The 13,259-nt window shown below is 35.0% G+C and overlaps 1 protein-coding gene across 1 annotated transcript in view; it reads right to left on the reverse strand.

The window, feature by feature from the left end:
- Positions 1–13,035, reverse strand: part of LOC123675879 (microtubule-associated protein Jupiter-like) — a 100,875-nt gene extending 87,840 nt beyond the window's left edge. The window contains exon 1 of the mRNA XM_045611425.1: positions 12,872–13,035. Coding sequence (XP_045467381.1) covers positions 12,872–12,933 — 62 coding nt within the window. The 5' untranslated portion in view covers positions 12,934–13,035. The remainder of the gene's footprint in view (positions 1–12,871) is intronic.
- Between the last annotated feature and the right edge of the window lie 224 nt (positions 13,036–13,259).

Here is a 13,259-nt window from a genome sequence, read left to right on the forward strand (position 1 = left end):
CATTCAATTGCATAATTCTTGAAGGTATACAGGTGGGGATTGACGATTATATACAGGGTGTACAATTTTCATTTCTGGAAAATCGAGACCTTATGAAATCTGGAAATTGGAATAAGAGCTTTAGATTTGTTTTCTCTTGCATAATTTGCGAAGATATACGTGCGATGAATATTTTTTATACAGTGCGATATCGATTTTACAGGAGATATGGAAGTATTTATGAATGAATTAAAATATGGATCTATGGGCTATATTGATCAACCTAAAAGGTAGATCTATGGGCTATGATGATCTACCTACAAGGTAGATCTATGGACAACATTGATCTACCTATTAGGTAGATCTACAGGATATATTGATCTACCTACAAGGTAGATCTATGGGCGTACTAGTTATATTTTAATTATATTCGGCCTAACCAGAATAAATAAATAATGGTTTAACGTCTATGTTGAATTAATTTCACGGCGTTCAGACAATTTTTCGATTCTGGAAAAATTACCTTTCCGAACGGGACTCGAACCCGCAACCTCCGAATAACTAGTTCGACGCTCTAGCCACTGAGCCATCGAGGAAGCTGAAGATTCTCCCAGAATCAAGTTTAAGTACGTCTTACGAACTATATATATAATTCGCAAGGGTTGAGGAAAGTTGAAATTGATGAAAAAAACATAATAACGTCAGTGATCAGAACCAGAATAGCTTGATCTCTGAGTTTTCATATTCTTAGGATGAAATGTCGTAACAAAAAAAACTGACAAAGTTTCATTTCTATCTTTGTATTACATCAATGACTTATTGTATTAACATGAAGATTAACATTTGGAATGTGAGCTTTCGGAATATTAAAGCAAATAAAAATAGGGGCCAATTTTGGATAGTAAAACCGGAATAAATGAAAGAGATGTGAACGAATAAAACAACCATCTTAGTTGGCAATCATTATTACGGATACTCCAAGAGTTCTATTTCTATGCAATTTCATATTATTAGGGTTTTTTTCAAACCTATATATCGTAGTGTAGTTAAGATGCACAAGAATACATTATTGCAGAGAAAAACCACACGCCTCATCGATCCAATTATATCCTGTTGACTTATCACAAACCGAGCACAAGATAAATTGATTCCTATTCCGAACCAAATTAAGAACTAGTTTTACACCACAAACGCCACTGTAAGCCGAAGAAGGCAGTTGTTAGATGCCTCACATAAATTTATGTATATTTCATTCTAATAGAGATGTAAACACCGCAATTATAGAAATGAGCCAATGTTGTTTCAAATCTGATGAGATGTGGGAAGAAGCTGTTTTATTGGTCCGGACAGCCGGGAGCTATCATGCATTTCAGTGCTTAATCAGGTAGCACGTCTCTATGGTGAAGACTGAAGAGACCGTGCGGAATAACCGACATCGAAGGTCAGAGTTCTTATGTTCGGTCATTGATGTATTTTCGAGGATGGGGAATCTGAGACAACGGCTTGTAAGTTTTCATCTTCAAAATATTTATACAAACGTTTAAAAACCTCAACCTTAAATTTTTTCGGGAAAAATTATTCACATGTTCGATATATCGAGCTGTAACCCGAGTTCGTTTCCAACTTGCCAACTGAGATGTTTTTACTAGCTTTTCGACGATTCATTCATCATTTATTCTGATGATGGTAAGAATTTTGTTGGAGTCAACAATTTGATGAAAAATATCGATTGGAAAAAAGTAGAAGAGGAAAGTACAGCTAGAAGAATAAAATGAAAATTCAAACCCTTTTGGATCTCCTTGGTGGGGTTAATGGTGTGAGCGTCTGATAGGAATTTTGAAGCAGTTGTTAAAGAAGCAGCTTGGAAAAGCATGTTGGACCTACGAACAGCTTTACTCAATACACAAGATGAATTAGTTGTCCTTACTCCATCTACGTTTCTCCTAGATATCAAGAAAGTTGGAACACCCTCTATGGAGGAAATTGATGCTACATCTCTGAGACGACATCTGAGATACATTCAGAAAATGAGATTTAATTTGATGAAAAGATTTCGAGAGGATTACCTTATCCAGCTGGTTCCAGATATGCGGAAACATCCAGGGAATCGAGAAAGGTGAAGTTGTTCATATCGAAAACAAGAATTTGAAAAGACTTGATTGACCTTTGGGTATAATAGAAGAAATTTTCCCCGGAAAAGATGGAAAAATTCGTCTGGTGAAAGTTTGAACATTGACAGGTTCTTTGATGAGACCTATCCCAAGATTTTATCCACTAGAAATTGAGACCGAAGAAGATACGTCTGTGAGATGTGCATTAGGTACTTAAAAGACATTCCGAAAAGTTGGAGAGTATAGAAGAAAAGCCGAAGTCTAATATTTTTGAAGACAACTCTGCGGAGAAAAAGCAAAATAAATTTTGCTAAGGAAAAGAAACCCCTATTTGTGACAAGATATGAAAGAGAAATAAGACCCCCGGCAAGATTCGAATCTTGAATTTTCCTAAGAAGTTGTTTGAGATGTGACACAAGGTGGGAGTGTGTTGGAAAATGTTGGATCATATAAGGAGTGTGAATAAGTCTTTCCCGTTTTTTGTAAGAGATGGCCAATACTGTGCGAGTATTTAATGGTTACATATGTCATAATCAAAGCTTATTCATCTGTCAACAATTCCACACTAACACATTAGTTGAAATTCTTTCGCATCATAAATTTTTGAAATCGTGAAAATGTCGAAATTTGAGCCGAGTCGACGTCATTTGCGGGAAGTTTCACTTTATTGGTTCAATTTGAAGAAATCTGCTGCCGAGGCGCATCGGTTGCTTCAGGAAGCTTATGGAGAAGGTTGTGTCGATGATTCAAGTGTTCGCGGATGGTTTCGACGCTTCAAAAGTGGCGATTTCGACGTGGAAGACAAGGAGCGTTCCGGGCGGCCGCAAATCTTTGAAGATCAAGAATTGGCGACTTTGCTTGATGAAGATTCGTGTCAAACGCAAGAAGAACTTGCTGAAGCATTGGGAGTTGACCGAACAACCATTTCCAAGCGTTTGAAAGCCATGGGAATGATCCAAAAGCAAGGAAATTGGGTGCCGTACGAACTGAAGCTGAGAGACGTCGAACGGCGTTTTTTCACTTGCGAACAGCTGCTTCAGCGACATAAAAGAAAGGGTTTTCTGCATCGTATCGTGACTGGCGATGAAAAGTGGATCCGTTACGATAATCAGAAGCGAAGAAAATCATGGGGACTACCCGGCCATGCATCATCATCGACGGCCAAGCCAAATATTCATGGCGCCAAGCTCATGCTCTGTATATGGTGGGACCAGCTAGGTGTGGTTTACTATGAGCTTCTGAAACCGAATGAAAGGATCACAGGCGAGGTCTATCGACGACAATTGATGCGTTTGAGCCGCGCACTGCGAGAAAAACGGCCACAATACTCCGACAGGCACGACAAAGTTATTTTGCAACATGACAATGCTCGCCCACATGTTGCACAGCCGGTGAAAACATACTTAGAAACGCTCAAATGGGAAGTCCTACCCCACCCGCCGTATAGTCCAGACATTGTTCCGTCTGATTACCATCTCTTCAGATCGATGACGCATGGCCTGGCTGACCAGCACTTCCATTCCTACGAGGAAGCCAAAAAATGGGTGGATGACTGGATAGAGGCCAAACCGGTCGAATTTTTTCGCAACGGGATTCGTATGTTGCCAGAAAGATGGGGAAAAGTTGTAGCTAGCGATGGCCAATACTTTCAATAATTCATTTGTAACCATTTTTTCACAATAAAGGCTCAAAATTTGAAAAAAAACGGGAAAGACTTATTCACACACACCTTATATTTTCGAGGATGGGGAATCTGAGACAACGGCTTGTAAGTTTTCATCTTCAAAATATTTATACAAACGTTTAAAAACCTCAACCTTAAATTTTTTCGGGAAAAATTATTCGCATGTTCGATATATCGAGCTGTTCACCTCGATCTCGTTTCCAACTTGCCAACTGAGATGTTTTTACTAGCTTTTCGACGATTCATTCATTATTTATTCTGATAATGGTAAGAATTTTGTTGGAGTCAACAATTTGATGAAAAATATCGATTGGAAAAAAGTAGAAGAGGAAAGTACAGCTCGAAGAATAAAATGGAAATTCAAACCCTTTTGGATCTCCTTGGTGGGGTTAATGGTGGGAGCGTCTGATAGGAATTTTGGAGCAGTTGTTAAAGAAGCAGCTTGGAAAAGCATGTTGGACCTACGAACAGCTTTAGTCAATACACAAGATGAATTGGTTGTCCTTATTCCATCTACGTTTCTCCTAGATATCAAGAAAGTTGGAACACCATTAATGGAGGAAATTGATGCTACATCTCTGAGACGACATCTGAGATACATTCAGAAAATTTGACATTTAATTTGATGAAAAGATTTCGAGAGGATTACCTTAGCCAGCTGGTTCTAGATATGCGGAAACATACATCCAGGGAATCGGGAAAGGATAAGTTGTTCTTATCGAAAACAAGAATTTGAAACGACTTGATTGACCTTTGGGTATAATAGAAGAAATTTTCCCCGGAAAAGATGGAAAAATTCGTCTGGTGAAAGTTCGAACATTGACAGGTTCTTTGATGAGACCTTTCCCAAGACTTTATCCACTAGAAATTGAGACCGAAGAAGATACTTCTGTGAGATGTGCATTAGGTACTTAAAAGACATTCTGAAAAGTTGGAGAGTGCAGTAGAAAAGCCCAAGTCTAATATTTTTGAAGACAACTCTGCGGAGAAGAAGCAAAATAAATTGTGCTAAGGAAAAGAAACCCCTATTTGTGACAAGATATGAAAGAGAAATAAGACCTCCGGCAAGATTCGAATCATGAATTTTCCTAAGAAGTTGTTTCAATTTGAGATGTGACACAAGGTGGGAGTGTGTTTTTTTTTAGCTTTGTCAATTTTGAGATTTAATTAATTTTAATTCAGACGTATTGTCATCTCAGTAGATTTCAGCAAATAGAAGTTTTTATTAAACAGATCATCAACTTTTCATACAGGGTGTCCCATAAGTGGCACGTCACAGTGACACCGGAGGTAGGTCAGCTAAAGAGGGACCTAACCAGCCTAACATGACCCCAGTAAAAGTTGCATGGTTTTCGAGTTATTACCAAATTACGTTTTTTAGTGAATTTTCACCTTTTTTAACATTGTCAGGGTCAGAATTCTGACGGAAAGCTCTCGAAGCTTATTTTTTTTGTTGAAATGGAATCTTAAATAGTTATTTAAGATGACATGAGTATGATTCTGTCAAAAAGTTATGTGGATTTCCGTAAATTAATGGATAAATCTTGATTTCAATTGCTAGCAAAACGAGAACTTCGACTTTGGACACCTGCTGTGAAAAAAAAATCCTTGAAACAAAACGAGCAAGTAACATCAAAAAATTGGGCATTTTAGACAGATTTAGAAATGGTACAATACACGAATCTTATGCCCATAAAACTAGGTATTTTCATCATTTTACCGATGCCCTACTTAACTGAGTTGAAACTAGGAACCCCGCTATCAGGTAATTTTGCCGCTTGCTATGACATTACATTTGATACCGGGCTTTGTTATTATTTGTTAAAGTCACAATAGGGAAAAAGATGGATTAGGGGAAGCGAAAAAGGAATATTATTGAAAAAAAAAGGTAAATTAATTAAAAACAGACTTAACTTTCGATTATTTATTTAATTCTTAAATCTAACTTACAGTAAATGTTCAAACTGTTTCCCTCGGACTCTAATGCATAAATGACATCGTTTTATAAAATTACGATTCACTGGATTTTTTTTATTGGGGATGTTTAAAGGACAAAGTGTATGCAAAACCAATAAGAAGCGAGGAAGAATTGCGTGAACGCGTATTCGACGCAGCCCGGACCATATCGGAAATTAGTTTAAGAAAATTGAATCGTAATTTTATAAAACGGTGTCATTTATGCATTAGAGTCCGAGGGAAACAGTTTGAACATTTACTGTAAGTTAGATTTAAGAATTAAATAAATAATCGAAAGTTAAGTCTGTTTTTAATTAATTTACCTTTTTTTTCAATAATATTCCTTTTTCGCTTCCCTATTGTGACTTTAACAAATAATAACAAAGCCCGGTATCAAATGTAATGTCATAGCAAGCGGCAAAATTACCTGATAGCGGGGTTCCTAGTTTCAACTCAGTTAAGTAGGGCATCGGTAAAATGATGAAAATACCTAGTTTTATGGGCATAAGATTCGTGTATTGTACCATTTCTAAATCTGTCTAAAATGCCCAATTTTTTTATGTTACTTGCTCGTTTTGTTTCAAGGATTTTTTTTTCACAGCAGGTGTCCAAAGTCGAAGTTCTCGTTTTGCTAGCAATTGAAATCAAGATTTATCCATTAATTTACGGAAATCCACATAACTTTTTGACAGAATCATACTCATGTCATCTTAAATAACTATTTAAGATTCCATTACAACAAAAAAAATAAGCTTCGAGAGCTTTCCAGCAGAATTATGACCCTGACAATGTTAAAGAAGGTGAAAATTCACTAAAAAACGTAATTTGGTAATAACTCGAAAACCATGCAACTTTTACTGAAGTCATGTTAGGCTGGTTAGGTCCCTCTTTAGCTGACCTACCTCCGGTGTCACTGTGACGTGCCACTTATGGGACACCCTGTATATGGATTCGTATCAATTCACCGGGCGGGTGCTTTTTGCGTGATATATTTCGGGAAATGATTAAAAATAGTTGAAAAATAGGATCTTCGATTCTTGCGAATGAAAGCGCGAATACATAATTCAAAGAAACTACTTCAATGTATGCATATAATTTTGAACAAAATGAAAATCAAATAAACTTTTAAGTGCCTTCAATAGCAGAGTGTGCAAATTCCCAAAATTATGTTGAACTTATGCACCAAGTTCATGATAACAAACGAATTATAGAGAGATGTAGTAATGCAGTCATGCCTCAGTGCGCTAACACCAACAACCAACCCGACAGCTGCAATGAAGTTATGCTGTTCCTGACTCCCCTACATGAATTCATATTTTCAAGAGAGGAATCCTTAACTACATGTAGACATAGTTAAATCCAATGAATATTTTAATCAGTTTCATCATAATAAGAAGAAAATAGTGTTTCAACTTTTTAGTTATTATCAGTTTACTTGGTTCAATGTGTCCATATCTCTTTCAAATTGATATAAAAATTATCCAACGGAGGCGATCCATAACATACAGTGGAGGTGAGATGATATTGGGTAGGTGAAAAAACTGAAAGTTTTATTACTACTTATTTTTGAAGAAAAGAACACCATACATGCGTATCCATTGAATTTTTTATCGTTGAAACATAAATTAGAGCCCTCAAATGCATTTGTCAAATTTACCGGACACTTAGGACAGTTGCTACCCCTGCCAGACACCCCTAAACTTTTATAATTACAATTATACATTCATTATAGTATAAAATCTAAATTTTATATATGTTACTTGGGGATCTATAAAAAATTTCACCTCAATAGCCGGAAAGTTTTAATGGTTTTTCCATCTTGCCAGACACTTAGAAAATCCGCTGTAGGCGCGAGCGCGAGTTCTTAGTCGATTGCGATCTTTTAAGATATCCTTTAATAATATATTTTTTTACATTTATAGCAATGTTGTATGAAGTGAAAAATGTTATTTTGATATCATAAAACACAGAAAGAACAGAATAATGACATGTAAAACGAATATTTGATCTTGTTTTAATAAAATTTAGAGGTGTCTGGCAGGGGGTAGCAACTAGCAACTAAGTGTCCGGCACTGGATGACGAGGTTTCTTAAGTTATCCCGAAGAAAATATAAAAAATTGAGCTTTCTGGTTTTAAGATTTCAAGGTACTATTTTAAACACCGTTACTCTCTGCTTAAGTAACCACGATCCAAATTCTAGTTGCTGGTCGTCTTTACCTGTGTAAGGGAGAAGTACAGGAAAACTTTCAGCTTTTATAGAATGACGAAGGTTTGGCCGTTGTGGACTCTTGCTCTATGTGTTTAATCCGTCTATGGTCAAACGTTTGCACCTTTTACAAAACAGATACCTATCTGGAAGTATTTATTCGCGTATCTTGACAGTCAGAGCAATACTCGGTAGTATCTGTTGGGTATATTTTTTTGATACCTTACTTGAAGTTTTTTCTTCTCCGGACCTACTGCCAAAATTTCAAGTTTCTAGGTTTTTCCGTTCGAGAGTTATCGTGTTCATAGGAGAACGGACGCAATTATAGTTTGACACCATTTCCGTAACAAAGTTCTAAAAATACAGAAATCGTGACTAAATGATAAAGTGGTCTATTCAGACAACATGCGCTGAACAAAAAATTTGACGGATCACTGAAAAAAGTTTAAGCCCGGGCAATGTACACATTATCCCACATAAAATCACATATGAAGAAGATAAAGTGGCTTCAATAGTAATACTTAAATAATGTCGCATTTACAAATTTAAAAATATTTATGGGGTAGCAAACATACTGCAATACTCTTAATGTTAATGGAGAAGAATAATGATGCATTCATTCAAACACAAGCATTTATTGTTCGAATTTCTCATATTGGATTTTAACAGAATGCTTTCCTCTTTCATTTATAGCTTTCGGACTTAATAGCAGTATTTAGGTAGAATTACTGCTATTCGAAAGCTTTGAATAATTTCGACGTCTAGAAAAACGTCTCTTATGTATTAATGAAGAAAATTTATTTTCAGAAAGTCATTTCGTTTTCTTTCATAATTCATGTTTAGTCGATAAGGTCATGGTAATTATTTTAGAAAATCAATCAAAAGGCTGGAATTCTACACGAATATCAATTGTTTTTTTTTATAAAATAAACGTTCTCTTGATGAATATACTGGTGTAGGGCCAGAGTATATACCAATGACAACAAAACAAAGATGTTTACTGCGAGAGAGATTGAAGTTTTGACATAATTGATGACTGATGTAGTTGAATTGAAAGCTTTGAAAACAACTATTGAATTCACCAAATTTGATACGAATAACGAATTCTTTCAAAATTGATATTCCAAAAAAAATCAACAACCACTTTGAAACAATTCCGAATATATTTTGAACTTTCTCAAGAAAAAAATCCCATTAGAAATCAATCGATAGAATTCCAGCATAGAGCCTAGCTAGACCGCATTGTGTAATCGATTAGAGAATAATAAAAGGATAATAATGGGAAGGAAAGTTCCTTTTCAATTCACGAAATCTACATTCGACCGAAATTATATTTCCCTTCTATTAAGCCAGGCAATTTAGTTTCGAGAACGTAATCGTCCGATCTACCAAATTAATTTAGCGGACACAAATCCATGTGGCTTCCTTATGGCTCAGATTTCGTTAAGATTAAGCCTCTACTAAAATCTCTTCCATTCAGCAATATCCGTTCTTTTGTTCAATCCACGAAATGTGAATCAAATATCTTTCGATGAATGGCCCTACAGAGATCGTGTCTGGTTAGAGCTTAATGTAGAAAGGTGCCGATTATTTATACTTTCACTAATGAAGAGAATAATATTTCTTTCGTTACTCAATAAGATTCTTTTTCGAGGTTCATTTAGCGGGTAGATCTACTGAAATAAAACTATATTTAGAACCTAACGACTGCCGTTGGGACTGTTTCATTTAACGAAAGGTATAAACTGTTATATTGCTGTATTCTCGTTTTTATCAAACAGTGCCGAAAAATCCTGATGCACTCGAATATTTTAAATGTTGCCATTATTTACTCTGAACAGTTCGGAAAAAAATAACGATGATTAACTATATGATAAGAGAATAGGATTTTCCATACTAGTAGGAAATATGAATACCCATCAACCGCTATAACAGTTCGGAAAATAAAAATAACGATGATTAACTATATGATAAGAAAATAGGATTTTCCATAATAGTGAGGAAAGATGAATACCTATTTTGTTATTCCATCGTCCGCTCCGCACAACGGCAATATAATGCAATATTGCCGTTATTGCTCAAGATAAAAGGGGCTAATCTTCTTGGATTTTCAGGAAATTTCCGGTAGTTCACTCGAATTCGGCATTAAATGTTGGTCACATCAAATTTTTCTGTCGTTTTCATGAATTTGAACAATTCTTTATATGGAAGAAATGAAAATTTTTCGCAGTAATTTCTAGAAAAATGTAGAATTATTGAATAGGGCGACCTACGGAAGAAAAGGGAACTACCGGGAATGGGTAAAATCGTTAAAATTATCTTAAACAAAACTTGACAAAATCATATTAGTGGACAAATCAGTATTTTTAAACATCTTTGTTATTGGGGGCTTAACACCATTCGTGAGTGTTTAAATGAGGAAAAGGGATTTTTTGATAGATAGTGGCTCCAATGAAATACAGGGTGTTAGTGAATAAGTGCGAGAAACTTCAGGAGGGGATGCTGATGCATTAACATATCATGACAGTTTGCTATATGAATTCTGTTCATGAATTCCTTCCTATTCCGAATGGTGTTTTGAAATTTTCCTCAAAAACTGATTATTTATTCATTGCCCTGAAACCGGTAGAGATATTCGAATGAAAAAAAGTTTTCAATAGGTCGTTATTGTATTGACATACAGAAATTTTATGTTCATCATATGGCGGGTATAATGATCTCTTTTTTTCAAGAGAAAATTTAACGACATTGAGATATCCATCCAAAAAATCATTTTCTACTTTCCAACTGAAAATCAATCTTGAATTGTTCATTCAATTTGTGACGAAAAATCTCTGATGCCTTTTTTCAAGCACGGCACCGTTTTTATGCAAAACAATTAACATCTCAACGCGTTTTTGTAAAGGCGTGAGAAATTATTTGGCACAAATTGAACGAGCAATTGAAGGAAGCTTTTTAGTCGGAAATATAAACGTGGCGTGCCATTTTTTCTTTCAAAAATTGAGAGCAATAAATAAATAGTGAGTTTTCAAGAAAAACTCAACACCCGTTATGTCGGAATACGAAGCATTTTAGAACAAAAGTTATACAACAAACTGTCATTATCTTTTCATGCAGAATCAGAAATTTATCGCATTCACTCGCTAACACCCTGTATGAAGAATTCAATTTTCACAATCAATCTATCAGTTAATCGGTCGATCAAAGTTTTGTGGAACACCTCAAGAGATATTTTTAAAAGAACACTCTGATTTGAATTTTGCCCAAGACATTACAATTTACAATTTTTGCAAAGCTCATTTTTTTTTAATTGAAAAGGAAGATTATTTGTATGAAGAATCCTGATAAAAACAAGGAAGGGTTAATGACTTTTCTATCGATATCCAGTTGCTTCGTAATCCGGAACATAATACTTATATAGGAATCCAGGTGCGAATGTTCGTTCATTATTGATCTCCTTGCTAGAAGCTCCGTTAGGCAAAAAGACAGGTTTCAGGGTGTTATATGCTGAGTTAAGGGTTCGTTCCACCTAAAAATCCATAGCAGGAACTCGAAGTTAGTTGCCAACTGGATCCGAATTTCCTAATCGTGTTGAATTGGATTATTAATTGTAAGTTCTCTAAACAATTAATTCACGGCTATTTGGTGAATCATAAAGAATGTCAAAGGTTAGTGAAAAACTTCTTCGATTCACCGGTCTTCTGGATAAATTTTTATTTCGAGAAATCCAAACAATAGGAGTATGATACGGTAGAATTCTTTACGTGATTATTTTTGATATTAAACTTCTAGGAAGAGAGAACTAATTATCAGTTATTGTTCTAGTATGTAGGCTATGTAATAAAAAAGCACGTTTCACCATCTGTCGTGTAGATCTTTTCACCTTATTGAATGAAATTCGTCTGCTTTCATGGATTGATCATTGATTCCTGAGAAGGATACCGATTTATTTCTTTTGAAATTGTGAAATTCAATGGAGAAAATTCAGAACAATTCAATATGATTCATACGAAAATAGGTACTCAATTCACTTGATATTTGCAAGAAAAACAAAGGAAAATGAAAAGAAATTCCTAATATTCAACGACAACAAACTGCTATAAATAATATATACAAATATAATATTTATGTATACATTTTCAATTAAAAAGAAAATATTCAATACTTTTTGGGGAAAATCATTGATGATATTAACAATAATTGCACACATATATTTAACTAGTTTTCGCATACTTAATTTAATTTAAACTGTTTCATAAACATCTGATTTCTTATAGATTTGCGATAGCTACCAGTTGCTGTTACGATATTTGGAAATTTTTAAAAACAACAGTTGAGTAAGGAAAAAATTGGACGTGAAATATTATGAATGTCTGAGTGTATTGTGACTAATGAAAAATCAAATGGCTAACGACGTCAAATCACTTGGAGCATAGCTGTAAACTATTTCAATTCTTAATTTGAAGGCAAACAGTACTAATTCTTGAAAACATATTTTGTTTCGGAATAAAATCTACCATATAATCATGCTTGATTATTTTGAAGTAGGTAGTCTTCAAAGTCCAAAATGATTGACAAATTACACAAAAATAATATCAAAAATCCACTTCTTGGAATTGTAAAAATTGTAATTTTTCCATTCACTTCAATCCCAAAGTACGTAATGACCCAACCAAAAATTGGAAAGTTTTGTTTTATCATTTAAAGCTATGTAAATAATATTAATTTTCTTCAAAATATCTACTTTTGAATGAAAAAAATTTTATTCCGATGCAACTCCGATTTTACGAAATGATGAGTCCGGTATTGACCCTTTAAAATTTGATTCAACATTTTAGGTTGTTGTTATTGTATACATATCTTGTTTATCAAGCATCGCATCGAATGACCTGAAGAAGACATTTTTTTTGGGGAAATAATAAATTCGGTCCTACCTTTTTTTGCTGTAGCCAACTTTGTCCAATTCGATATGTCTGTAAGCAGCGTAGGTGGCCATGATCACTGTGATAAACAAATTAATGAGAACGCCGGTAGTGAAAGAAATGAAGACCGTAAGTTCACGCGCTGCACTTACCAACAGCTGACTGTCGAGCCCGCGGCTCTGCAGTTGTTTATATAGCCTCCTGCGATCAGTCTGCAGAACGGACGAATATGCGTCCGAGACGAAGAACGAGATGGATTTTTAGAGTTTTTCAGGAGAATGTTGTTATAGTTGGAGTTCGGTGAATTCCAGGAGTACTTTCAAACCGACAGTTTTTCATTTCAAGACAAGGGAGAAAATTAAACTTTTTTTTTAATATGCAATTCAAGATGTCAGTGACA

The sequence above is a fragment of the Harmonia axyridis genome, chromosome 1 (genome assembly GCF_914767665.1).
Source record: "Harmonia axyridis chromosome 1, icHarAxyr1.1, whole genome shotgun sequence".
Classification (NCBI taxonomy): domain Eukaryota; kingdom Metazoa; phylum Arthropoda; class Insecta; order Coleoptera; family Coccinellidae; genus Harmonia; species Harmonia axyridis.